This window comes from Chionomys nivalis, chromosome 9 (assembly GCF_950005125.1).
Source record: "Chionomys nivalis chromosome 9, mChiNiv1.1, whole genome shotgun sequence".
NCBI classification, from domain to species: Eukaryota; Metazoa; Chordata; class Mammalia; order Rodentia; family Cricetidae; genus Chionomys; species Chionomys nivalis.
Window position 1 is genome coordinate 44239914 of NC_080094.1, and position 27092 is coordinate 44267005.

Below are 27092 nucleotides of genomic sequence, written 5' to 3' on the forward strand. Positions count from 1 at the left end.
TCTCTACTCTCTCTGCTCTGTCATCATCAAAATCTGTGGAAGTGGTAGCATACTTGCATAAAACTCCTGTACCGCAATCAGGTCCTGTACTTGAAATCATTTCTAGATTATTTAGTGCCATGTAAATGTTATGTCAATAACCATTAGCCTGTATTGATTAGAAAGTAATGACCAGAAAAGTTGTCTGTGGGTATTAAGAACAGATGTGACCCCTAAGGTGCAACCACTCAGTGTCTGTCCTTCCCAGTAGCCCAGCCTTTGTTTTGAAAGCTATTCTTCGCCGGGCGATGGTGGCGCACGCCTTTAATCCCAGCACTCGGGAGGCCGAGACAGGCGGATCTCTGTGAGTTCGAGACCAGCCTGGTCTACGGAGCTAGTTCCAGGACAGGCTCCAAAGCCACAGAGAAACCCTGTCTCAAAAAACCAAAAAAAAAAAAAAAAAAGAAAGCTATTCTTCACCTGAACTAGTTTGTGGAACCCAGAGGTGTGTCCTCTGACATCTTTTTATTATGCCTTACATAATGCCACTAATCTTATCTGGTATGTATTTCTGTATTTTTCATTTCTAAAAGTTTGTTTGAATCTTTTTAAAATTATCCTTCATATGCCAAGTAAATGTAGTTCCTGAACATAGAGAATATGATTATAATCATTGACTTGAGCAGGCCCCAAATGTAATGGGTTGTCCTGTCCCTTTAAGAGACTAGTCCTGCCTACTCTCCTCCCCAGTCTGCTAAGGCAAGCAAATCTTCTTTCTGCTTCGAGTTCCTTTCTGTCTCTCTTCCGAAGAAGCAGAAGCAGCTTCTGCCTCTCTCCCTTCTCCCCTCCCCCGTTTCTCTTTCTCTCTGCCTCTCTCTCTATTCTTCTCCCTTCTCCCCTTTCCTTCCCTTCTATAACCTACTAAATAAATACCCATCTTCACTCTGCATGCCGTGTGCCTATTCGTCTCTGTCTCTCACCCACCACTTGGCTCCCTGCCTGGGACTCACTGCTCTCATGGCCTGCAGGACCCTCAGGGAATATCACCATTTTATTTTTACCTTAACACCAAAGGCCCTGCCTCTGTGGGGTTGTTGTTGCAGCTCAGTTGCCATTCAGTCGTCTCTTTCCCTTACTCTTTCATGTGATTCTTTGGTTTAGGGGTTTTGTTTTGTTTTTTGAGACAGGGATTCTCTTTATAGCCCTGGCTGATTCGGTACTCACTTCTCTAGACCAAGCTGGCTTAGAACTCACAGGAGATTCCCTGCCTCTGTTTCCTAAGTGCTGGAATTGAAGGTGTGCACCACCACACCTGATGTCTAAATCTTACTTTTAAGCTTCATTCATTAGACAGGAACTTTTTCTTACCTGATTGGAATCCTTCTTAGTACTCAATATTCCTGTGAAGTAATTGTTATGCCCAGATCATGGGGACCACCAGATCACCACCATGGAGACCGAATGCCATATGTAAAAGCAAAGAGCCTTTATTCAAGCCCGAGCTCGGACTCTCCAACTGTCCAACACAGCAGTTGAGAACAGAGTGCCCAGCCCAGTGGGGTAGGGTTTTTTATTATACTAGAGTTTGGGGGCGAGGGGGTTTCCAGGGTCCAGGACCCTGACTGATAATGGTTTAGGGATATCTTGGCAAAAGTGGAATAGGTGAGTCCTGGACTCAGGGACATGTGGTGATCTTATCTAATGGTTGGAATGTTAGATACTGCCCTTTAGATGCTGGCCCTCCCTGGGTGGTGTCAACTTAGGGCTTTTCCCGGAACCTGGTTTTGCCTGTCAGTAACCCCGAGAAACCCAGGCCTACTTTTTAGCTGATCTCGATCAAGCCTGCTATGGCAGCTGTGCTACCTGGGCCCCATATGTGTGGCCAGGCTGCTCTGGGCCCCACAGTAATGAAATTTCGTCTGTGGCTGGTGGCATGGGATAGAATTTCCAACATAAAGGGTCTGTGTGAATGTTTGTTTTACATATGAATATCCAGTTTTTACTGCAGCATTTGTTGAAAAGATCTTCCTTTCTCCTTTGAATTGTCTTTATTGAAAATCAACTGACCGTGTATGTACAGGGTTATTTCCTAACAGGCCGTGCTAAATGGTTGCTTCTCACTCCTTCATTCTCCCTATAGCAATTAGACTTGATAGTGCTTTGTTTTCTTTTGTTTCCTTCAGGAGAATTAATTGTTCAGCAGTGAGGAGCAGAGGCACAGGTCACACACCTGGGACAGCGAAAGTGATAAGACAGTCTAGGAAATGAAAATCCGCCTTATTCTGAACCCTGTTCCTTTCTCTTATGTTTGCATGAAGCTGGTGACAGACACTTTAAAAAAGGAAAGGGGGCTGCAGAGATGGCCCAGCAGTTAAGAGCACTGGCTGATCTTATGGGAGAAGAGGGTGTGTATTCATGGACAGCTCCTGAAAGGCCTCAGTTCCGTGTCCAGTTTGCATTCTCACTTTGTACTCTAAAACCACAAGATGGGGTGAGCAAGCAAAAGACATTTTACAGAAGTGTATGTGATAGTCAGCTTTTTTTTTTTTTTTAACAAGATGTATATATTAGTTGACTGGTGTAAGCTTTAAGCTTTATGGTCAAGTTGTTAAGGACAGTGACCCATTGTTTCAGGTATTTCACCAGGTCACTCTGTTCTAGGTAACAAATGAAGTCATGCTTGGAAATAAGTGGTACAGTAATGCTCTAAGTAAATCTCTAAATAAGTCAATAAATCAGTATCTGATCATTTGAAGGCGCAAGTCATAAACAATCCCACACCAGTTTGGAATTGTGATTAATAGGGTGGTATTTATTTAAAGGGGAATAAACTTACAGATCACGGTCCCAGACAACAGCCCTCTGCGCACGCAATTGGGAAGAAGTCTAGTCGCCGGAACCGGAGCAGGAAGTAAAGAGAGAGAGGAGGGAAGTGGCCGCTTTTTTTAAAGGGAAAGATACCACGCCCCAATGGGCTGGTATCTTGGTGGCTATTGGCTGGAGGAGCGGAAGGACCTCCCGCAACACCTCCCCCTTTTATTTAAGTAAGAGAGTTCTAAACCTACTATGAAATTATATACAATAAGTACAAATATCCTATTCTAACTAGCTTAGGTCTTATATAATAAATAGCTTGGCTAAGTCATGAGTCGAAAGTAACTACATTTATATAGTCTTCAACCCCATCGAAGATCTGAGAAGGGAAATAATGTTACCTGAGTAATTAGGAAGTGCAATCAAACAACTTCTAAAACATGCAACAAATCACAGAGACAACTAGCTACCTGGGCAATCACCCAAGGTCACGTTTGCAGCGTTGAAGCAACCAACTTTGGCTAAGGCCTAACATAACTGACACACCATTTTCAAAGGCAAGAAACTTGTCAAAACTATCTTACCCTGTCTTGGCAGGATATGACAGTCCTGTTTTTTCCATTCACAGATACTCTGTATTTCTGTCAGTGGTTGAGGTATGGGCATTTCTTTACCCAAAGGCCAGTTCAGCCAAGAAGAAAGGCTCCGGGTGGAGTGTCTTTGGTGCTCAACATTCTCTCGGGAATAGAGCGGTGTTGCCAGGAGCAATTGTGTCTCACTACCACAAAACTCTGAGTTAGATTAAAGGCCATTTTATACAGCTCTTTGAAGAGGTTGAAGATTATCTATCTATACTGAGTATAATCTCTATGTATCTAAAGAACCTGATTAGTCTAATTATAAATGACAAACTTAGAATACTATTGATCTATATAATTCTCAATACCTATCTAACTTAAAGACTAAGACAATAAATAACTGTGAAACAAATGAGGACAATGACCTCCAAATATAAGCAATGTACAAATATACATTGCAGTATGGTAAATATATATCAATACACAAGCAATATGTAAATATCTTAATCAGAGGTAGAAATGTACACTGCAATATGGTAAATATATACAATATATATCAATACAATATATGTCAATACATAAAAAATGTTTTTAAACAGAGGTAGAAACATGCATGCATACAATAGTCAATATAATTTCACTTTGTATCAATATATAAGAATCGATACCAATACATTTGTCTCAAAACAATAACTCACAAGTACCAACAAGTACCAATCTATTATCCCTCTTTTTTTTTTTTTTTTTTTTCAAATGATCCCTGAGCTTATTATAAAATTCCTTCCCCAACCCTCAACCATATACCAATTTATAATCAACCCCTAAATGATGTCCCTAAACCCAAGGGCAAACTTTACTGGGAGAGGGGACGTCGTCCTCTAGAGTTACTTCCAGCTGTCATGGGGGCGACGTTCTTTCTGGGGGATCCTGTGAAAGTAAAATGATGGTTAAATTTCAAGATCGATGTCTTTTAAAATTGCAAATAGTCTCTGAGTATTTTGTGCAGGTCTGGCCAGAATGTTGTATAAGAGGTGCACCATTTCAGCTAACCAAGTTGGGATCGTCTTGTGCAGCTGGTACCCAAAACAGGTCTTGTAGTAGCGCTATCGGTATCATGACGTCATATCAACCAGGTGGAGTCGTTGTTATGGGGCCCCATCTTCTTCCTGGAAACTTTAAATGTCACTTCAGGAAAAACTCATTGTTCATTGTGAAAAACTTAAACATCAATCATATAGACATACACACACACACATACACACACACACATATATTCAATGAAAGGAATGATAGATATATTCAATGAAAAGTATGATAGATATGAAGAAAAGCAAAGATGTTTTCTAAACTCATATTTCTTTCTGTCCCCTATCATGGCTCTTGACATGAGACAGAAACTCCAGAAACTCTGGGTTTTTCTCTTACCAACAGGCTTGGAATTGGAGAGGGACTGAGCCAGAGTCCAACTTCAAAACCAGCTCTATAAATTTAGAAATATGATTTAGTATATTTTACTTACACAACTTATTCAGTTTTCTTAATAGTTCCTATTGGGCAAGTATTTTTCCATCTGTCAGTATCCAAACATCCAGGATCCCTTGAATTTTTTCAAAGATGAGTGTTTTCCTGTGGAGATAAGAACAGAACCCTGCCCCCATTCTATATGTTTTTCTTACCACCTGTAGGAATATCATCATTGTGGATGAGTTGTCATTTCTCCTTTCCAAGAGGTTTCTCCTCTTCAAATCGAACCTTTATTAATTTTGATGGTATCCACAATTTTTCTTCTCCTGTGGAAACAAGAGCAAAACCCCTTCCCCAACGTAGCACATCTCCTGGCTTCCATTGAGAGGTCAGCACATCTTTGAAATAAATTGGTTGATTTAGTTCAGCAGACTTTTCCATTATCCAATGTCTTTCTGCTGCTGTCGTTCCTTTCTCATTAGCGTTAAGAAAATTCAAGGTCAATAAAGCATTATGTAATCTATTTCTGGGGGTATTTTCGGTCCCTTTCTGTTTGTTCAGCATATCCTTTATAGTACGATTTGATCTTTCTATAACTGCCTGACCTGTGGGATTATGTGGTATACCTGTAATGTGTTTTATATTATAATAAGCAAAAAAGCGTTTCATTTTCTTAGATACATATGCTGGACCATTGTCTGTCTTTATTTGTGCAGGTATTCCCATGATGGCCATAACTTCCAATAGATGTGTGATTACTGAATCAGCCTTTTCTGAGCTCAGGGCAGTAGCCCATTGAAAACCTGAATACGTGTCTATGGTGTGGTGTACATATTTTAATTTACCAAATTCCATAAAGTGGAACACATCCATCTGCCAGATTTCATTTCTCTTAGTACCCTTTGGGTTACTCCCTGCAGGCAACGGTGTTTGATTATAGAAGGAACAAGTAGGACATCTCTTTATAATGTCCTTAGCTTGTTGCCATGTAATGGAAAATTCTTTCTTTAGGCCTTTACTATTGACATGATGCTTCTTATGAAATTCTGAGGCCTGCAACACGCTTCCAATCAATAATTGATCAATCTCAGCGTTGCCTTGTGCTAGAGGACCAGGCAGACCTGTATGGGACCGGATGTGTGTTATGTACATCGGACAAAGCCTGTTCCTGATTATGTCTTGTACCTGGATAAACAATGAAGTCAACTCTGTGTCATCTGGTATAAATTCAGCAGTTTCAATATGCAAGATAACTCTTTCTGCATATTGTGAATCTGTAACTATATTAAGAGGTTCTTTAAAATCCCTTAGCACCATAAGAATGGCATATAATTCTGCCTTCTGGACAGAATTATAAGGGCTTTGTTCCACCTTACTCAATTCATCTGACTTATAACCTGCTTTCCCTGATTTATTTGCATCAGTATAGAATGTACGGGCTCCAGTTATTGGAGCATCACGTACAATTCTAGGAAGAATCCAAGAAGTTCTCTTTATTAGGTTAAGTCTACCACTTTTGGGATAGTTGCTATTAATTTCTCCCAAAAAATTAGCACAAGCTCTTTGCCATGGTTCATTGTCTTCCCATAACTTTTTTATTTCTTCAGTAGTAAAAGGCACTATAATTTCTGCTGGGTCTATACCTGCTAGTTGACGAAGTCTCAGTTTACCCTTTATAATTAATTCAGAGACTTTTTCCACATAAGTTTTTAATTTTTTACTTGGTTTATTAGGTATAAATATCCACTCTAAAATAATATCTTCCCTCTGCATTAGAATCCCTGTAGGAGAAATTCTGGAAGGCAATATGACTAGGATGCAGCTAAGATTTGGGTTCACCCTATCCACATGTGCCTCCTGTAATTTTTCCTCAATCATTGTCAGTTCCTTTTCTGCTTCAGCTGTCAGTTTTCTTGGACTATTCAAATCTTTATCACCATCTAAGGTTTTGTTTAAATGAACTATTAGATCAGGTGTTATCCCAACAGCTGGTCGTAGACTGGAAATGTCTCCTAACAATCTTTGGAAATCATTAAGAGTCTTTAACCTGTCTCGCCTAATTTGTGCCTTTTGCGTTTTAATTTTCTCTAACCCTATTCTGTAACCTAGGTAATTAATAGAATTTCCTCTTTGAATCTTTTCAGGGGCAATTTGTAATCCCCACCTAGGCAAGACTTTCTTTACTTCTTCAAACATCCTTTCTAAAGTATCTTTATTTGAATCAGATAACAAGATGTCATCCATGTAATGGTAAATTATGGACTTGGGGAATTGTTTACGAATTATTTCCAATGGCTTACTTACAAAATATTGGCACAATGTAGGACTATTGAGCATACCCTGTGGGAGGACAGTCCATTGATATCTCCTATTAGGCTGAGAATTATTATAAGTAGGCACTGTGAAGGCAAATTTTTCTCTATCCTTTTCTTGTAACGGTATGGTGAAAAAACAATCTTTCAAATCAATAACTATAAGAGGCCATCCTTTTGGTAATAGAGAGGGCAAAGGAATTCCAGATTGTAGTGGGCCCATAGGTTGAATTACCTTGTTGACAGCTCTTAAATCTGTCACCATTCTCCATTTACCGGATTTCTTTTTTACAACAAACACAGGAGAATTCCAAGGGCTGGTTGATTCTTCAATATGGTGAGCATCTAGTTGCTCTTGCACCAGCTGTTCCAATGCCTGTAATTTATCTTCAGCTAGAGGCCACTGTTTGATCCATATTGGCTTCTCAGTTAGCCATTTTAAAGGTAGGGCTGTTGGTACCTCTAAAGGTTTGGTATTTGCTGTATGTTCTTGTACAGCCTGAATGGCTGGTGACCTTTTCCCATAATATCTCATCATGTCCTTCCCAGAATTATGAGTTCCTGGAACTACAGGAATGTTAATCTGGGTATTCCATTGCTGTAGCAGGTCACGGCCCCATAAATTTATTGCGATATTGGCAATATATGGCCTTAGTCTTCCTATTTGCCCTTCAGGCCCTATGCATTCAACCCATCTTGTGCTTTGTTTTACACGAGATAGGGTTCCAATTCCCAGGAACTGAACATCTACCTCTTGAAGAGGCCAATTCGGATGCCAAGATTCTGGAGTAATGATACTTACATCCGCACCTGTGTCCAATAAGCCTTCAATAAAAGTGCCATTTATACAGACTCTTAGCTTTGGTCTTTGATCATTAATAGAAGTCTGCCAAAATATACGTTTACTCTGTCCTACTGGGTTTTTTGACTCATCCTCCATGCGTAATTCATCATTTAGACCAGTAATATTTTTTACAGCAGAAATTGGAGCTTTTAATTTTCTTGGTGAGGCACGTTCTCTACTGTGACTGGGAATGACTGGGCCACTGTTGGCTTGGGGGCCTGCGAGAGGCCCCTCAAGGAGTTTCCCGACGGTATCGGGTTGCCTTGTCTGTCTGTTGTTGACCTGCATTCGTTGGACCAATGTCGGCCTTTACCGCATCTCCTACATATACCTGAAGGCCGAGGTCTCCTATTTTTGTCATTCCCAGAAGGGATATTATTCCTAGAAATCCTTTGCCTGCAATCCCTTTTCAGATGTCCTAATTTACCACAATTAAAACACCTGGCAGTTTGATGTCTCCTCATTGCTTTGGAAATCGCTTCTCCTACCCAAGATTCATCATTATAGCTAAACGTCTCGACATTCATTGTATGCTGAATCCATTCATCCATAGGTGCTGATCTAAACTTTAAAGGCCCAATTATCTTTTTGCATTCTATGTTTGCATTCTCAAAAGCTAGAGATTCAAGAAGTAGTCGTCTAGCTTCTGGGTCTGTTACCCCTATGTCCAGAGCCTTAATTAATCTTTGCAAAAAGTCAATAAAGGGTTCTCTCTGTCCCTGCCTAATTCTGGTATATGATTCAACCCTTTTTGCTGGATCTTGTAGCCTATTCCAAGCATTTAAAGCTGCTTGGTGACATAAACACAGTACTTCATCATCATAAAGAGCTTGGACCTGTGGGTCAGCATATTCTCCTACACCAAGAATTTGATCTTGGGAAACCTCCACACCTTTTGCTCTTCCTTGCTGTTCCATATGTTTGGATTCTTCTCTGAAATAGATTCCAAACATCAAGGAAGGTCCATTATCTAAAACTGCAGACACTAACTGATGGAAATCGTGGGGGGTAGCTCTAGCATTAGAAGCCCAAGTCCTTATCATTTCCTTAACATATGCAGAGTGCAAGCCAAAGGTAACTATAGCTTGCTTAATTTCTTTTAGATCATTCATTGCTATTGGCATCCATCTAGCTTCTCTGACTCCCTTTGAGCCTTTAGAAGTTGACGCTTTGTCAGAATGAATTACAGGGTATGTCGCTAAAACCCTGGGTAAGCCAGATCTAATAGCTGGTGGTGGCATTGTATCCTGTCCTTGTGCCTTCTTACTCTGTTCACCAGCTCCAATAATTTCTTCAATCATTTCAAGTCTTTTTATCATTGTCTCTCTTAAATCCTGAATCTCCTGAGCTACATGTGTTTCTAGTGATTTCACTGAGGTATCAATTTTTTGGTCCCCATTCTGCACCTGTGATTTCAAAGTTTTTGAATCCTGAATCTCCTGACCTGTATTAGTTTCTGGTAAAGATTGCATGGTTCTTAGGAGTGCCATAATTTTCCTAAATAATAGAATATTCAAAAGAATACTGAAACCTAGTAACCAGTAAATTAAGTTATCTCCATAGTCGTATAAACCTTGCATGAAAAAACCCATTGTTTTGGTAGTCAAAATAGTAAAATTCATGTTGGAAATGAAAACTGCCATATTACCTATTATCCAGCAGGTGGCGCTGTTCCCAAGTCGCGACGAAAACGGGGTCCTGTTTCAGTGTCCGCCTAGTATTTGTTAAAAACTGGGAAATGCAAGTTGCTCAACAAAGTAAATGTAATTAAATCAATTCCGTACACGGAACCATAAACCCAGAATCCAGGGGTAGAGAAGAGTAACCCGGAAGCTGTGTATGCCTCCACGTGACAGAGTCGTCCCAAGGGGTTGCAGCTTTCCGCAACCGGTAACCGCGTGCTCTGGTTCGCTCCGCTTAAGAGCTGTGCTTGCAAGGGAGATTTGAAAACGATTCAGAAAAGAGCAAACCACGTGGGCAGAGACTACGCGGTCCTGTGGAATTTAAATCCACGTAGCGAGGCAAACGATAGGCTGCGTGGGGACTTGAAGTCAATCTGAAGTGTCTAAAGGGAAAATATAAAGAACTGCAGCAAGAAAAGCCACTGCGTGATGATTTATGTTAAACTGCTGGCTCCACGCACAAGGCACAGGCCGCAAGGCACAGGCCGCGGCCGAACTGGCGGCCAGCAGCCGAGCGGGGGAAGGAGAGGTCCTAAAACCAAACGTTGGGTGCCAGATGAAGGCGCAAGTCATAAACAATCCCACACCAGTTTGGAATTGTGATTAATAGGGTGGTATTTATTTAAAGGGGAATAAACTTACAGATCACGGTCCCAGACAACAGCCCTCTGCGCACGCAATTGGGAAGAAGTCTAGTCGCCGGAACCGGAGCAGGAAGTAAAGAGAGAGAGGAGGGAAGTGGCCGCTTTTTTTAAAGGGAAAGATACCACGCCCCAATGGGCTGGTATCTTGGTGGCTATTGGCTGGAGGAGCGGAAGGACCTCCCGCAACAATCATTGGTCTTTTCTACTTTAAAGTCTATTTAAGTCTTGAAAAGGACTTGGGTTCAGTTCCCAGTACCCACATAATGACTCACAATCATCTGTAACTCCAGTCCCAGGACATCCAACACCCTCTTGTGGTTTTCACAGCCACTGCACACATGTGTTACACACACATACATATAGGCAAACACTGTAATGAGTCCTAGCGAGAGGGAATTTGGAGGGAAGGAGTCAAGAGCCCCAACGATGGGTGAGAGACAAACACGCCATGCAGACAGAACTTACGTGGGGTGTGTTATTGAGGTAAAGGGAATGGGGTAAGGAAAGGAAGAGAGAAAGATGCAGAGAAAGGAGAAGAGGAAGATGGGGGAGAGGTAGGTGGAATTTTGCCTTTTAAAGGGACAGGGAACTGACTGCCATGCACTCAGGCGTGACTCGGAGTGACACACTGTCAGGTCCTCAAGGGACAGGTCCAGGCTCTCCTGGATGATAACATTCCTCCCTTCTTTATTTAAAAAAGAAGATGAGGAATCAGGCATGGCAGGTTAGGGAAATGAGGGCATTGAGCTCTCAGGACTGCTTCCTGATAATCTGGGGTCAACAAGCTGCATCAGAGTTCTTGAGAAGCATAAATTTTACCTGAGTTCATGATTAAAAATGGCAGATATTTACTTGATTGGCTACTTAGACAGTCACCCCAGGGTCCTCCATGGTTGTTGAGGGCAGGCATTAGGGCAGCATCAATCTTCTGGCTGGCAGAAGCAGGCCTGCCAGGCCCCAGAAGATCCTACAGGCTTCTGTGGAGTAAGGACTCATGGGAGGACTTCACCTTTGTCATGGGCAACTTGAGGCAGTTGGTTCCCCAGTGTCCTGTTGTCCATGATCTGAAGAGAGCCTTAGCAGCAGTCAAGGTGAAAGGCTGGTTTGCTCAATGGCTAGTGCTGCCACATGTAAGGCAAGCTCTGACTTCTGTTCCCATCCATCTTCTTATGAGGAAATAGGGGTACTCCCAGGAGCTGACCTGTATCTCTATTATGAAAGTCTTTTTAGTTAAACATTTGAAATGGCATAGTCTCTAGATCTCTGAGCCTCTGAGGAATGTCTGTTGAGGACTGGGCATGTCTGAGTTGTGACAACAATCTCACTAGCACAGGATCTGCCTGGAGAGCGGCTCAAGCTGAGAGGTGGAGGAGGAGTGATTTAAGGAGATACAATGAACAGAGTTCACTAGGACTGTTAAAAGAGTTCACTGTGGTTCTTTAAAACTTTAAACAATATTTACATGTACACATACATGCAGTGGAGTTTGAGTTACATATACACATACAGAGTTAAAGCTAGCTTACATTCACACATACAGGGTTAAATCTAAATAACATGCATATACTCACATACATAAATTAAACAGTAAATAAGAAGGGAGAAGCAGTGTGTGCTGAGTGAGAGGAAACTGGCTTCTCCATCTCTGACTCGCATGTTGTAGCAAACAGAGTTCATTTAAAAAGGGAGAGAGTAGACAGACATAAGCAGGTCTTTGAAGAAAAAAAAAAAAAGATTGAAGGTTACAATGGTCCTCAAACTGCCAGCAGGCAGGAGGAACTTCCAGGAGAGCTCAGTCTTATGGCACCAATACAATGATTCTACATGAGAGGAACCTTGGCTGGAAGGAGCCAAGCGTCCCCATGGTGGGCAGGAGACAAATACACCATGCAGACAGAGCTCATGTAGGAGTGTTATTGAGATAAAGGGAACAGGAGAGGGAAGGTGTTACTCCTTTTTAAAGATATAAAAGGGGAAGGCCAGACCCACAAGGGGCAGCCAGTCCCACGAGGGATAGCAGCAGGCAACCCAAGGCCTTGGCGGGTCACCCTGGTAGGTGGGAGACCGCAGCAGGTGAGAAACAGATACATCATGCAGAGAGAGTTTTGAGTATAGAGTTTATTCAGTGGGTTATGGAAGGGAAGGGGAAGGAGGAGAGGGAAAGGGAGAAGGGGGAGAGAGAGAGCAGAAGTTACCTCTTTGGGAGAGAGATGGAAAAAGAGAGTGCAGGCTGGAGGAGGTGGGATATCCGCTTCCATCGGTGGAAGGGGAGGGGTTGGGAGGGGCCAGGACTTGTCTCTTAAAGGGACAAGTATCCAGGTGACAGACTAGGCCAGCAGATCATAACATTCCCATCTCTCTCTTTTTTTTAAATTTATTTTATTTATTATATATAGTGTTCCATCTACATGTTTGCCTGAAGACCAGAAGCAGGCACCAGATCTCATTACAGATGGTTGTGAGGCACCGTGTGGTTGCTGGGAGTTGAACTCATGACCTCTGGAAGAGCAGTCAATGCTCTTAACCGCTGAGCCATCTCTCTAGTCCCCATTTTTTTAAAATATTTATTATTATATTCTTTCTGTGTGTGTGCCTGAAGGCCAGAAGAGGGCACCAGACCTCATTACAGACGGTTGTGAGCCACCATGTGGTTGCTGGGAATTGAACTCAGGACCTTTGGAAGAGCAGACAATGCTCTTAACTGCTGAGCCATCTCTCCAGCCTCCATTTTTTTTTTAATACACTGAAAAACCAAGGAACCCATCTCTTTCTTATAATAAAAAGGCGGGAAGTTAGGCACAACAGGTTAAAAGAATTGGAATGGCAGGTTCTCAGGACTACTTCCTGTATATTTGTGGGCGCTGTCTTGGGGGGACCTGAGAACTCTGGGTGCTGGTCACATCCTGGGGTAGCTGGTCGCTTTACTCCTGTCCAGGGCTTGTGGTGTGGAACTGTCTGGTGTCTCTTGGACCTGGCAAGGTGCTGGCAGAACAGAGGACAGGTTAAGTTTAGGAAGAGAAAAAAATTTTCAGGACCAGGGAATTGGGAGGGGTGTATCTGACCTGTTTAAGGTGGATCCTTCAATTCGGCTCCCTGGAACTCACAAGAATTCTTTGGTTTTGTGAAAACCTAAGTTTTAGACATATACATTGTATAAATAGTAGCATATTTATGTCAAAATGACTGTGACAGATGTTTTTGCACAATGAAAAGTATTTTTAAGACTAAGGAAGGCAGCATGAGAGAGAAATTTAATAACTTGTATCTGTCCTTATACTTTTATATACAGTATACAGTTTAATAACTTGCATTTGTATTTTACTGAAATTTGTTTGATGAGGTTGTCCTTTTAAACTTACAGAACCCCTCAGCTGTCAAACTGCATCAGAGATCTTTGAGAAGGATAAAAGTTTACTTGAGTTATTGATTAAAAAACGACAGAGCACATAGTCGGTTGGCTACCTAGAGCCCCTCCTCAGGGTCCTCCATGATTGTTGAGGGTCGTATTTGCCTTTTGCTGTTTAGTGCAGGGGCCGGCCAGGTTTTAGAAGATCTTATGGGTTAGAAATCTGTAGGAAGACAAGCCTACCCTTACCTGAGCAGCTAGGCTGTCGATTCCAGTGATTCTGTCCACTGTCTAGAGATATTCAGTTTAGATGAAAGACAGTTTTTCCCAGTAGTCAGCGCTTGGCAGTTGGTGAAGCAAATTGCAGATGGATGTAATTCTGTGCCCATTTGTCTTCTGTCTTCTTCGGAGGAAGTAGAGTGCTGCTGCTAGGAGCCAACCTGTCTCTGTTATGAAAAGTCTTTTAATAATTAAATATTTAAATGCCAAATTCCCCAGATCCCTGAGCAGTTGAGGGATATTTATTGGTTGTGGCTGATGAGTCCAAGCTTGGCTGAAATGGCTCTCACTTAACAGGTGAGATTATACTTGTGAAAGACAAAGAAGGAAAACCTGTTTGCAATAGAAGCTTACAATAGTCGAGAACAGCTTAATATATTTTAAAGCAGGGTTGGATTACATATACAGTATTTTTGTAAGAGACTTAAAAGTACATAACAATTTAAAACATGAGACTTACTATTTTTGTAGTCTGGAATGAGATATAATGAAACAGACAATTATTTAACATTTAACAGTAAATATACGTACATGTACACACAGTTGAATTTTTGTTTTATACACATAAAGTTAAATGAAAGGTGAGTGAGAAGAAGCTGGCTGGGGCGGGACCTCATGTGGAGAGCCTGCTGCCAGAGCTCTTTGGCTAGGGGTGGAACCTCTGGCTCCTCCCTTTGTTAAGCTCAAAGAAAATGGCATCAGCCATGTTTGTCCACGTGGTGTGACTACTTAAATTTAGCCATCCACTTGTGAAAATTAGAAATGTGGTTTTTTTTTTTTTTTTTTTTTTTTTTTTTTTTTTTTTTTTTGAGACAGGGTTTCTCTGTGGTTTTGGAGCCTGTCCTGGAACTAGCTCTTGTAGACCAGGCTGGTCTCGAACTCACAGAGATCCGCCTGCCTCTGCCTCCCGAGTGCTGGGATTAAAGGCGTGTGCCACCACCGCCCGGCAATGTGGTTTATTTTAATAGGTGAGAACGTGACAACAGTGAAAACGATGCAGACCCCAGGGCTTTAGCCGGGCATCTCCAGGCTAGTGTGGGGTTTGACAGTAAAGCCAAGCTGATTCCCGGCCCATCGGCTCAGAAACCAGGGCCTAGGACTGGTCCAAGCAGTCCTTACAGTGGAGAGGATCACTTACGAGAGGTCCAAAGACAAAACACACAGACACACACACACACAAAAAAAAAATCTGAGCAGTGTGAGGACCACTCTGAGTGGTCTGCTCACATTTTCAGCTGTGGGAAGCAATGAGGCAGAAAAATATCCGAGGGGCCCTGGGCCCCAAAAACAAATGCACCACTCAGGGAGTGCAGTGCTAAGGGAGAACTAGAGAAAGGGCAATCACATGAGAGGCTCTAGGCCAGAAAGGGACCAGTCTTACCAATTGTCCCAGTGGACTGACGGAAAGTTGGGAAGTGGGCTGGTAGAAGGTCCAGGTTTAGGGTTTTCGCCGGCAGCACAGCAGTGGTAGAAACAGGGCTCCATGAATGGAAGAGACAGATTCCACTACTGCACTGTGAGGTGGGGGGTAGGGGAGTAAGGGAGTAAGAGTGTTGCAAGACAGAATGCCCATTATACCACCAAGCTGGGAACCAGAGCCGAGCCCACAAGATGGAGCAGGGCCCAGCAACCACGGGAGAAGTGGGGAAGGGAAGAAAAAGTGAGGGGAGAAGGGAAAGAGGCAGAAGTTGCCTCTCCAGAAGAAAGGCAGAGAGAGAGAGAGGAGGGGGAAGAGTAAAAGGAATTTACAAACAAAAAACATAAGTAAACCTTGAGACTAGGCAAGGAATACCTCAGTGAAGATGGTAGGAGTTGGTCACCGGGCTTGCCCTTAGTTATGATGGCGGTTAGGTCACCTGACCTTAGTCAAAATGGCGGTGGTCACATGTTGTATGGAGAAACCAATTTTTTTTTTAAGGGAGAGAGAGAAAGAGATGGAGTAATTCATAGAGAAAAGGGGAAGAGAAGGGGAGAGGTAGGCAGAGTTTTGCCTTCTAAAGGGACAGGGTACTGTCTGCCATGCATGCAGATATGACGTGGGGTGACACATTCTGACTGGTCTTTGAGGGGCAGGGGCAGGTTTGCCTGGATGCTAACAAACACTCGTACACATTAAATAAAGTTTTAAAAAAGAAACTCTGTCTGAAAAGCTGAAAAGATAGATAGATAGATAGATAGATAGATAGATAGATAGATAGATAGATAGATAGAAAGAAAGATAGATAGATAGATAGATAGATAGATAGATAGATAGATAGATAGATAGATAAAAAGATTTCAGCAACTAGAGCAACAACCACTCACTTGATAGCTTACAACATCTGTAACTTCAGGTCTAGGATATTTGTCCCTCTCTTCTGACCTCTGTGGGCACCAGCATGCTTGTGGTATACATACAGATATGTAGTCAAAACACTCATACACATCAAATAAAATAAATCTAAAAATGATAGAAAGGAAAAGGAAAAAAAGGCTCTATTAGGTCTTTCAAAATAACTGTACCCATTACTTCTTGGGCTCTCTTTAGGGCTGAGCTAGCTTAGAGACAGAGAATTATGAACTCACCGATGTCTTAGAAACAAAGAATAATCTGAGGGTAGCACAAAGGACCACGCAAACAAAGCAAAAGTAACCTGGCAAAGCAATTTCTTTTTGTAAAAAGGATGTGCCAGAACCCAACGTGTTCTAGGAAGAGAATGAAGAATGAACTAAAAGGAAGACATGACTACTCTTAGAGCGTGGAGATTGAGAGTCCAGGCTGAGCGTGGCCGGCAGCTAAATCTGACAATGAAAGGAGCCACCAACCAAGAGAGGCAGCCCAGGCTAGCCAGAATGGCTGAGTTATATAGGGATCAGACTGGGGGCAGGAAAGGTTTAGGGAAGCAGGGGAGGAGCATTGGGAGGAGCCACAGGTACTGAGTGAGATTCGGCCTGGGTTTGAGACCTAACAGGAAGCACACTTGGTTGTTATTCTAACACAGATGATCAGTTTGTCTTTTCTGATTGGCTGAGATCCAGCCTCACACTCTTTCACGTTTGGCTAATTTAAAAAAAAAAAAAATCAGCACAAAAGAAATGATAGAAAAGGGGAAGGGGACAAGTTCTCTCCGGTTCTGGGAATACAGAGGACGCTTGTGTAAAAAAAAAAATTTTACCAGGTGGTGGAGATTAAAAGATTTGCATGCAGGTTTTACAAGGTAAGGGAGATTTAAAAAAAAAAAAAAAAAATCTCACAAATGGAGCAGATATCTCCAAATTATTTTAAACATATCCTCTATATCCTCTGAAGATACCCAATAAGGGAATGTGAATTTTGCTTCTTGACATCTGCTGACAGTATGTATGCTTGCTGATTTTGGATTGTTTTTCCTTATGGATTTTTATTTTTTATTTATTTAATTTTTTTTTTTTTTTTTTTTTTTTGGTTTTTCGAGACAGGGTTTCTCTGTAGCTTTGGTGCCCGTCCCGGAACTAGCTCTTGTACTCACTATGTTGCCAAGGCTAGCCTTAAACTCCTGTCGGTCCTCCTACTCAGCTTCCAGAATGCAGGGATTATAGGCACTTACTGAGCTGAACACCTACTCATATTTTTTTTCTCATTTTTATGCAAAAACCGTATGTGCTTCCTTTCTCTGTTTGAGACCCTGGAGGTCATTTGAGCTTGCCCAGAGCAGAGGATCAGCATCAGCGCACAGGTTATATAAGTGCACCTGATAGCGGTATCTAGTTACTCTACTGGAGTTGGGGAAAAGCCTGGTCTCTGCAGCCCCAGTGAGGAGTCAAGACATCTTCAGATAAACAGCTCCTGGTTTTGCTGACCATCTCATTAGAGTCTTGGGGGGCAGGGGGATCAAGCAACAAATACAGCGAAACAAGGCTTTTCTATGATTTGCTTCTTTGTTTCTTTTTCTTTCTTTTTTTTTTTTTTTTGGTTTTTTTTTTTTTTTCAAGACAGGGTTTCTCTGTAGCTTTGGTGCCTGTCCGGGAACTAGCTCTTGTAGACCAGGCTGTGCTTCTTTGTTTCTGTCAGAAGAAATAAAGAATATTCTGGGTGTCACACAAAATATGTAGCCCAACTAGCCAGTTCTTTTGTTTAAAAAAAAAAGAAGAAGAAAGGAAGGAAGGAAGGAAAGAAAGAAAAGAAAAGAAAAAAGAAAGGTCTAAACCAACTAGTCACACATCGGGCCAGGACATTGCTTGATTTTTATTCTAACAGGTGATGACTATGTCTTTTTCCTGGGGTCTGACCTCACAGCCTTTTGAGATTGGCTAATTTTTGAAGAGTTGTTGGAAGGGAAATGAAGAAAGGAGGGAAGGAGTCAGACACTTAGGTGACTTAAGTTCTGAGTATATAGTAGGGCCTTTGTCTAACCCTAAACAAAGATTTTACTAGGTTGGAGGAGTAAACATTTGGCATAAAGGCTTTACCAGGGAAAAATAAAAGGATTTGAATACCTTTCCATAAGCAAAGGCTTTACAGTGTTTAATAGAAAACCTGATTTTTAAAAATATTTCTTACAGTTGCCTATGTAATTAAACTTATGATTTTGTTGTTGTTGTTGTTGTTGTTGTTGTTGTTGTTTGGTTTTTCGAGACAGGGTTTCTCTGTAGCTTTGGAGCCTGTCCTGGAACTCCCTTTGTGTACCAGGCTGGCCTCGAACTCACAGAGATCCGCCTGCCTCTGCCTCCCGAGTGCTGGGATTAAAGGCATGCGCCACCACCGCCCGGCTAAACTTAAGATTTTATTGGTTATTTAAATAGCCAATAAAGGTGATATTCTAAAGATGAGTCAGATGTGGACCAAGGGACAGCCACTTGGGGATGTAACAAGGTCTCCCATAAGTATTTTGGCAGAGAATAAATTCTATAGCAGCCTCTCTGTCCTTCATGCAAGGTCCCTCGCCAAACAGGGGTGGACTGCAGGAGAGATGTGGTCAGGGTCATGGATGTTCAAGGTCCTTGCTTAGCCTACATGGCTTTTTTTTTTTTCTTTTCCGTGGCTCTCAAGAATCCAGCAAACTACCACACAAGCTAGGCTAGGCCACCTATGCCAACACACCAGTTAAAGAGACAGGCAGTAGCAAAAAGTAGAGAATAGAAATGGATCCCATATAGTCTCATTAGAAAGAGTCCAATCATGGAGTCCAGTGATGCTTAAGTCTGTCTTCTTGGTTCTATTCGAGGTGGTGTTTTGGTTTTCTGTTTCACTAGTTTTGTTTGGGGGAGGGAGAGGCTTTTTAAATTTATTTTTATTTTATGCTCACTGGTACATGTATGTCTGTGTGAGGGAGTCAGAAGCCCTGGAACTTGAGTAACAGACATGTGTGAGCTACCATGTGGGTGCTGGAAATTGAACCTGGCTCCTCTGAAAGTATAGATAGTGCTATTAACCACTGAGCCATCTCTCCATCCCCAAGAGAGCTTTTTTCAAACTTATTATTTAGTTGTCTTTTCATTTATTATGTGCTTCAAGCTGGCCTTGATTTACTGTATAACCAAAGATGATGTCGAGCTCCCTAATCATCCTGCCTTTGCTTTCTGAGTCCTGGGATAATAGCATAGACAACCACCACACCCAGTTTTATGAGGTTCTGAAGACTGTGCTACATTTCATTCCCAAGGTTTAGGTTGAAATAGTGAGCAAGAAGCCAAGCATGGTGCCACATGGCTTTAGTCATAGCACTTGGGAGACAGAGGCAGGTTGGATCTCTGAATTCAAAGCCAACCTGATCTACATAAAATTCCAGGACAACCATGGTTCATATAGAGAAACCCTGTCTCAAAAAACAAAAAGAGAAGATATATAGAAGGCAAAAGAATGTTCAGTTGAACAGTCCTGAACACAGTGCTATCTCACTCATTGTAGGTTTATCATTATCTCAGCTCTGTTCTAGCCTGCCTGCTGGATAAATTCTCAGAAGTGTTAAAATCTCTTCCTCAGAAGCAGGTTCCTTCTGATGATGTGGGATTTTCCTTTGTATGTTGTGAATATGTTTTATTACCATTGATTAATGAATAAAGCTGCTTTGGCCTATTAGCTCAGGCTTCTTATTGGCTAGCTCTTACATATCTTAAATTAACCCATTTCTGTTATATTTACCATGAGGCTTATGGTTTGTACCTCTTGCTTCTTGGGCAGCAACATGGCATCTGCCTCCTTTGGCAGCTACATGGTGTCTCTCTGGCTCCACCTACTCTCTCTCTCTCTCTCTCTCTCTCTCTCTCTCTCTCTCTCTCTCTCTCTCTCATATATATATGTTCAGATTTCAAGCCTGGCTTTGCTCTGCTAAGCCATTGGCCAAAATAGCTTTATTCATCAACCAATAAAAGCAACATATAAACAGAAGGACATCCCTCATCATTCTCTGACTGGTGTCAAGACTACAGACTTTTCTCTTTTCCCGGCATGAGATTCCTTGGGAGATTATAATTTTTTGGGATCCATTGTTTTAATTGTTGGAGCATAAGTGTCTCTCTTTAGGATATCTCTTTTTCCAGGAAGGTTACATTATTGCTCTAGTACATTCAAGAAGGACACTGGACTCTTGCCCAAGAGTCTAGTACTCCAGCTCTGACCAGCATTCTTTTTCTTCTAGGGAATGTGCATTTCTTCTCTGGTGGCCTCCTGTTTTCTCACCGTCATCATGGAAGTATCATCATTTCCAAGGATCACATGAATTCTGTTTCCTTCTATGATGGGGTATGTGGTTTTTCAACCCTGGCTTTGGTGCTCTAAAATATATTTTACATATAGACCATTTTCCCTTCTCCATTACCGTGTGGCAGGATGTCAGGAACCCCCATTGAAGCAGGCCAGCAGGGGGATGAAGAGAGGCTTGTATATTTTCAGAACAGTTCAGTGCTTTGCTAATAAGGCCTGGGTCAGAAGAACCAACCACGTGGCCCAAGTTGGTCATCCTAAAGATAGTAGAAAGTAGCTGAAAAAGACCTCCAATAGCTCATCACACAAGCCCAAGGCTCACACTTCTGAACTGGAAGGTTCATCTATGACATTGGTGGGTTTCTAACCACAGGAAAGAACTGTATGTGTTCAAGGAGGTGAAAATTGCTCACTTTCTCCATGAGACTTGAAAGCAGAACTGGTCCCCGCCCCTTGCTCATGGATGCAAGGAGTGAAGTAGCCAGGGCAATGCAGGAGAGCGCACCTTTGTGGAGAGGACAAGTAAGAGCTGGTGGGCTGACAGACCTGCAGCTAACCATGCTTCTCCTGGAGCATGTGAACAGACCAGTCTTGCAGACCCAAAACTGCGGTCCCCATGACACAGGGCAACAGCAGGATATCCAAAAAAGTCCCAGTGAGGGCCCAGCATCAGTAGTGCAGCAGAAACCAGAGAGCTTGAACCAGACCACTGACTCTGCAGTGAACACTTGCCAGTAAAGATTTATAGATAAGAGGGTCTACTGCATAACTCACAGTGTCACACTGCAGCTTCCATAACAAGACTGATTTTTCTTTTTTTTTTTTTCTTTTTCTCTTAAATTTTATTTTATTGGGGGCAGGGAGGTTGCAAGGGTAGAGGGCAGGTACAAAGGGATGGGGAAATGGATAGGATAGAGATGCATGATGTGAAAGACAGAAAGAATAAATAAAAAAGAAAGAAACAGTGATCAAGAGGCTGGTGAGGTGGCTCAGCAGTTAAGAGTATTTACAGCTCTTCCAGGGGACCCAGGTTTATTTCCCAGTACCCATGTCAGCTCACGACCACCTGTAACTCCACCTCTAGGGATTCTGACACCAGCAATACATAACAGATACTCCAGCATGTACATGAATACAATTTTAAATTTTTGCTTTAAGAATAAAGAAATGGGCCACGCAGTGGTGTTGTAACTGAGTAGTAGCACGCCTTTAATCCCAGCACTTGAGAGGCAGAGGCAGGAAGATCACTGTGAGTTTGAGGCCAGCCTGGTCTACAAAGCAAGTTCCAGGACAGGCTTCAAAGCTACACAGAGAAACCCTATTTTTTTAAAAAAAAAAAAGAAAGAAAGAAAGAAAAAGAAAGAAAGAAAGAAAGAAAAGAAAAGAAAAGAAAAACAACAAATGGGTTTAAAGAGATGGCTCAGCAGTTAAGAACACTTGTTATTCTTGTAAAGGACCTGGGTTCAGTTCCCAGCACCCACATGTTAACTCATAACTATCCATAACTCCAATTCCAGGGGATGTAATGCCCTCTTCTGACCTCCTTGAGCACCAGGCACACATGTAGTGCACATACACATAGGCAGGCAAAACATTCATAAAATAAAATAAATCTCTAGAAACAAAAAGAATGGAGAAGCAGTCCTGGGAGAGCAAGGTTAGCTCATTGGGGGAGCAGTTCTATTTGTTTGTTTGGTTGGTTTGGTTTTTATTTTGTTTGAGACAGGGTCTCTCTACATACCCTTGGTTGTCCTGGAACTTATTATATAGACCAGGTTGGCCTCAAACTCAGGGCAGTCCTCCTGCCTCTGCCTCTCAAGTGCTGGGATTAAAGGCATGTGCCACTACCATGCCCGAGTGTGGGAGTAGATTCTTACCTCCATTAAAAAAAATTGATGTAGGCTCTGAAGAGATGGTTCAGTGACTAAAAGCACTTGCTCTGCTCCTCCATAGAACCAGGTCTTATTCTTAAAATGTTAGCCATTTACAACTACCTTTAACTCAGACTCCAAGAGGGTTCAACTCCTGCTCTGGTCTCTCCTGACACCTACACTCACATGGAGACATGCACACATACATTTTAACTTTATTACCGGTAGAGAAGAGGCACGCATCCCACAGTGCACACACGAAGGTCTGAGGGCAGTCTTCAGGAGTCAGTCCTTTCTTCTGTCATGAGTTCTGGGCATCAAATTCAGATTATCAGGCTATGTGGCAAGTGCTTTTACTTCCTGAGCCATCTCTCCAGCCACAAATTAAATATTTAAAATTTCATAAGTATATACCAAAATTAAATCAAAACCAGATAAGCAAATTAATTCGACCTATATAACTACAAAAGAAACAGTCATCAAAAGTCTTTCAACCAAAAAAAAAAAAGCTCAGGAACAGATGGTTTCAGCACAGAATTCTACAAGATGTTCAAAAAAGAACTAATAACCAATGTTCTTCAAATTGTTCCACACAATAGAAGCAGAAGGAACATTGCCAAACTCATTTTACAAGGCTAAAGTTACCCTGATACTCAAACCACACAGAGACACTACTAAGAGAACTACAGGCCAATCTCACTCACAAACATTGAGGCAAAAATACTCAATAAAATACTGACAAACCGAATCTAAGAACACACCAGAAAAATTATCCACCATGGGTTTCATCCTAGAGATGCAGAGATGTTTCAACATATGAAAATCTATCAATGTAATCCCACCATATAATCAAACTGAAAGGAAAAAAATCGTGTGACCATTCGATTAGATGTTGAAAAAGCTTTTGGCAAAATTCAACACCCCTTTATGATAAAAGTCTTGGAGAGAACAGGGATACAAGGAATATAATAAAGGCAGTATACAGCAAACTAACAGCCAACATCAAACTAAATGGAAAGAAACTCAAAGCGATAGCACTGGAAATCAGGAAAAAGACAAGGTTGTCCACTCTCTCCATATCTATTCAATATAATACTTGAAGTTCTAGCTAGAGCATTAAGACAACAAAAGAGGTCAAGGGGATACAAATCGGAAAAGAAGAAGTCAAACTCTCACTATTTGCTGACGATATGATAGTATACATAAATGACCCCAAAAATTCTGCCAGGGAACTCCTACAACTTATAAACACCTTCAATAATGTGGCAGGATACAAGATTAACTTAAAAGAAATCAGTAGCCCTCTCTTATATAGATGATAAATGGGCTAAGAAAGAAATCAGCAAAACATCACCCTTCACAATAGCCACAAATAACATAAAATATCTTGGGGTAACTCTGATCACACAAGTGGAAGACCTGTATGACAAGAACTTTAAAACTTTGAAGAAAGAAACTGAAGAAGACACCAGAAAAAGGAAAGCTCTTGGATAGGTAGAATTAACATAGTAAAAATGGCAATTTTACCAAAAGCAATCTACAGATTCATTGCAATGCCCATCAAAATCACACACACACAAAAAAAAATTTTCCATAGACCTCGGAAGAACAATACTCAACTCATGTGGAACAACAAAAAACCTAGGCTAGCCAAAACAATCTTGTACAACAAAGGAATTTCTGGAGGCATCACAATCCCTGACTTCAAACTCTACTATAGAACACAGCTATAGAACTCTACTTTAAAAAACTTCTGGTAGCCGGGCAGTGGTGGCGCACGCCTTTAATCCCAGCACTCAGGAGGCAGAGACAGGCGGATCTCTGTGAGTTCGAGGCCAGCCTGGTCTACAAGAGCTAGTTCCAGGACAGGAATCAAAAGCTACGGAGAAACCCTGTCTCGAAAAATCAAAAAAAAAAAAAAAAAAAAAAAAAAAAACCCAAAAACTTCTGGTATTGGCATAAAAACACAAAGGAGAATCAATGGAATTTAATCGAAGACCCGGATTTAAATTCACACACCTACAAACACCTTATTTTTGACAAAGAAGCAAAAAATATCAAATGGAAAAAAAGAAAGCATATTCAACAAATGCTGCTGGCATAACTGGATATCAACATGTAGAAAAATGAAAATAGATCCATATCTATCACCATGCACAAAACTCAAGTCCAAATAGATCAAAGATCTCAACATAAAACCAACCAAGCTGAACCTCATAAAAGAGGAAGTGGGAATACATTTGAATGCATTGTCACAAGAGACCACTTCTTAAATAGAACCCCAGCAGCACAGACACTGAGAGAAACAATGGGACCTCCTGAAACTGGAAAGCTTCTGTAAAGCAAAGGACACGGTCAACAAAACAAAACAACAGTCTACAGAATGAGAAAAGATCAGGCCAAGATCAAAAACACTGATGACAGTTTACGCTGGAGAGGATGTGGAGTAAGGGACTGCTCCTTCATTGCTGGTGTGAGTGCAAACATGTATAGCTGCTTTGGAAATCAGCATGGCTATTTCTCACAAAATTAGGAAACAATCTACCTGAAGACCCAGCAATACCGCTGTTGGATATATACCCAAAGGATTTTCAGTCATACCACAGGATATATGTTCAATTATGTTCATAGCAGCATTATTTGTAATAGTCAGAACCTGGAAACAACCTAGGTGTCCCTCAAACAAAGTATGGATAAAAAAAATGTTGTACTGCCAGGTGGTGGTGGCACACGCCTTTAATCCCAGCACTCAGGAGGTAGAGGCAGGTGAATCTCTGTGAATTTGAGGCCAGCCTGGTCTACAGAGCGAGTTCCAAAATTGATTCCATAGCTACTGAGAAACACTGTCTTGACAAACCAAAAAAAAAAAAGAAGAAGAAGAAGAAATAAAGAAAATGGAAAATGTAGTACATTTTTACAATGGAGTACTACACAACAGTAAAAGATAATGATATCTTGAAATCTGCATGAAAATGGATGGATCTAGAAAAAACCATATTGATTGAGGTAACTCAGCTCCGGAAAGACAGATATAATATGTACTCACTCATAAGTGGCTTCTAGACATAAAACAAAGAAGAAAACCAACCTAGACACAAAGAGGACCCTAGGAAAGACATAACATGAATTCACATAGGAAGTAGAAAAAGATAAGATCTCCTGAGTAAATTGGGAGTGTAGGGTTCACAGGAGAGGATAGAAGGGGAGGGGAAGGAAAAGAAGGGACCTCAGTAAAAACAATTTAAAAATTCATATATATTCGAGACCAGCCTGGTCTACAAGAACTAGTTCCAGGACAGGCTCCAAAACCACAGAGAAACCCTGTCTCGAAAAACCAAAAAAAAAAAAAAAGAAAGAAAAGAAAAAAATAAAGAAAAAAAAGAAAAAAATTCAGATGTATAAAATATATAAAAATAAATGTTCATTAATCTCTAGGAGCAGAAAGACTTTCTAAGTTTAGGAAATACTTAATAGCCTTAGATGTTGTGGTGCATGCCTGTAACTCAGAAACAGAGGCAAGAAGATTGCCACAAATTTGAGGCCAGTCTGGTCTACATAGGAAGTTCCACGCCAGCCCGGGTTATATAAAGAGAAACCTTGTGTGCAAGCTTTGTTTCTGTTATTGAAACAAATACCCTAACAAAAAGCAACTTTGCAAAGAAAGGACTTAGACATTACAGTTCATTGTGGTAGGGAGGTCACAGTGGTAAGAACTTGAAGCAGATAGTCACACCACATCTAGCTTTAAAATTTGGGTGGATGGATTGCCGGGCGGTGGTGGCACACACCTTTAATCCCAGCACTTAGCTACAGAGAAACCCTGTCTCAAAAAAAAAAAAAAAAAAAAAAAAAAAATCTGGGTGGGTAATCTGAATCTCGCTGAGGCCTCCAGAAAATGATTTTCCCACTAGTTGAGAATAAGACTACTACCACAGTTTAAATTCAAATTTGAAACAAGATTTAATTAAATATTGGCCAGGTCCATACCTGGTTCCTGGGAAATGGCCTAGAATTAAGTATGGCAAGGGCGTAAGAAGGAAAACCCGTAATTCATTGCATTTCCCATCAGGTCCAATCAGGGGCAAGTATGCATCCTGACCTATTTCCTGCCTGTGAACCTCCTACCCACATGTGATCCTTTGCAGATGGGTCAAACAAACTTGGTTAGGGAGGTGCAAATGTGGCTGGCTTGTTATCTCCCATAAAAAAATAGCCTCTAGCCGGGCGGTGGAGTTTAATGTGGAGTATGTGTGGAAAAGAACTTATGGAACTTGATTCTTTCTCCCCTTCGTGTAGATAGATCTCCAGGAATTGAACTCAGGTTCTCAAGCTTGGCAGCAAGCACTTTTACAACTGAGCCGTCTCACTGGCTCAAATAAATTTTAAAAATTATACTTGCTGAGTATGATGGCATATGCCTGCAATTTCAGCATTTGAGAGGCCGAAGAAGCTTACTAAGAGTTCCAGACCAGTCTAGGCTATATAGGAAAACCCTTTGCAAAAAATAAAGGTAAATTTTAAAAGCTTCTGTACATCAAAGGAGACTCTCAAAAGAATGGAAAACAATTCATCAAATGGCAGGAATCCTATCAATCATAAGAAATAGTATCTTAGCTGG

At 41.4% G+C, this 27092-nt stretch overlaps 1 protein-coding gene across 3 annotated transcripts in view; it reads left to right on the top strand.

Moving 5' to 3' along the window:
• The window catches only part of Dnaaf9 (dynein axonemal assembly factor 9), a 141484-nt gene that overhangs the window by 78255 nt on the left and 36137 nt on the right, over positions 1-27092 (top strand). For all 3 annotated transcript variants that reach the window (XM_057780317.1, XM_057780318.1, XM_057780319.1), the window contains one exon: positions 20539-20642. In XM_057780317.1, the coding sequence (XP_057636300.1) occupies positions 20539-20642 (104 nt within the window). The remainder of the gene's footprint in view (positions 1-20538; positions 20643-27092) is intronic.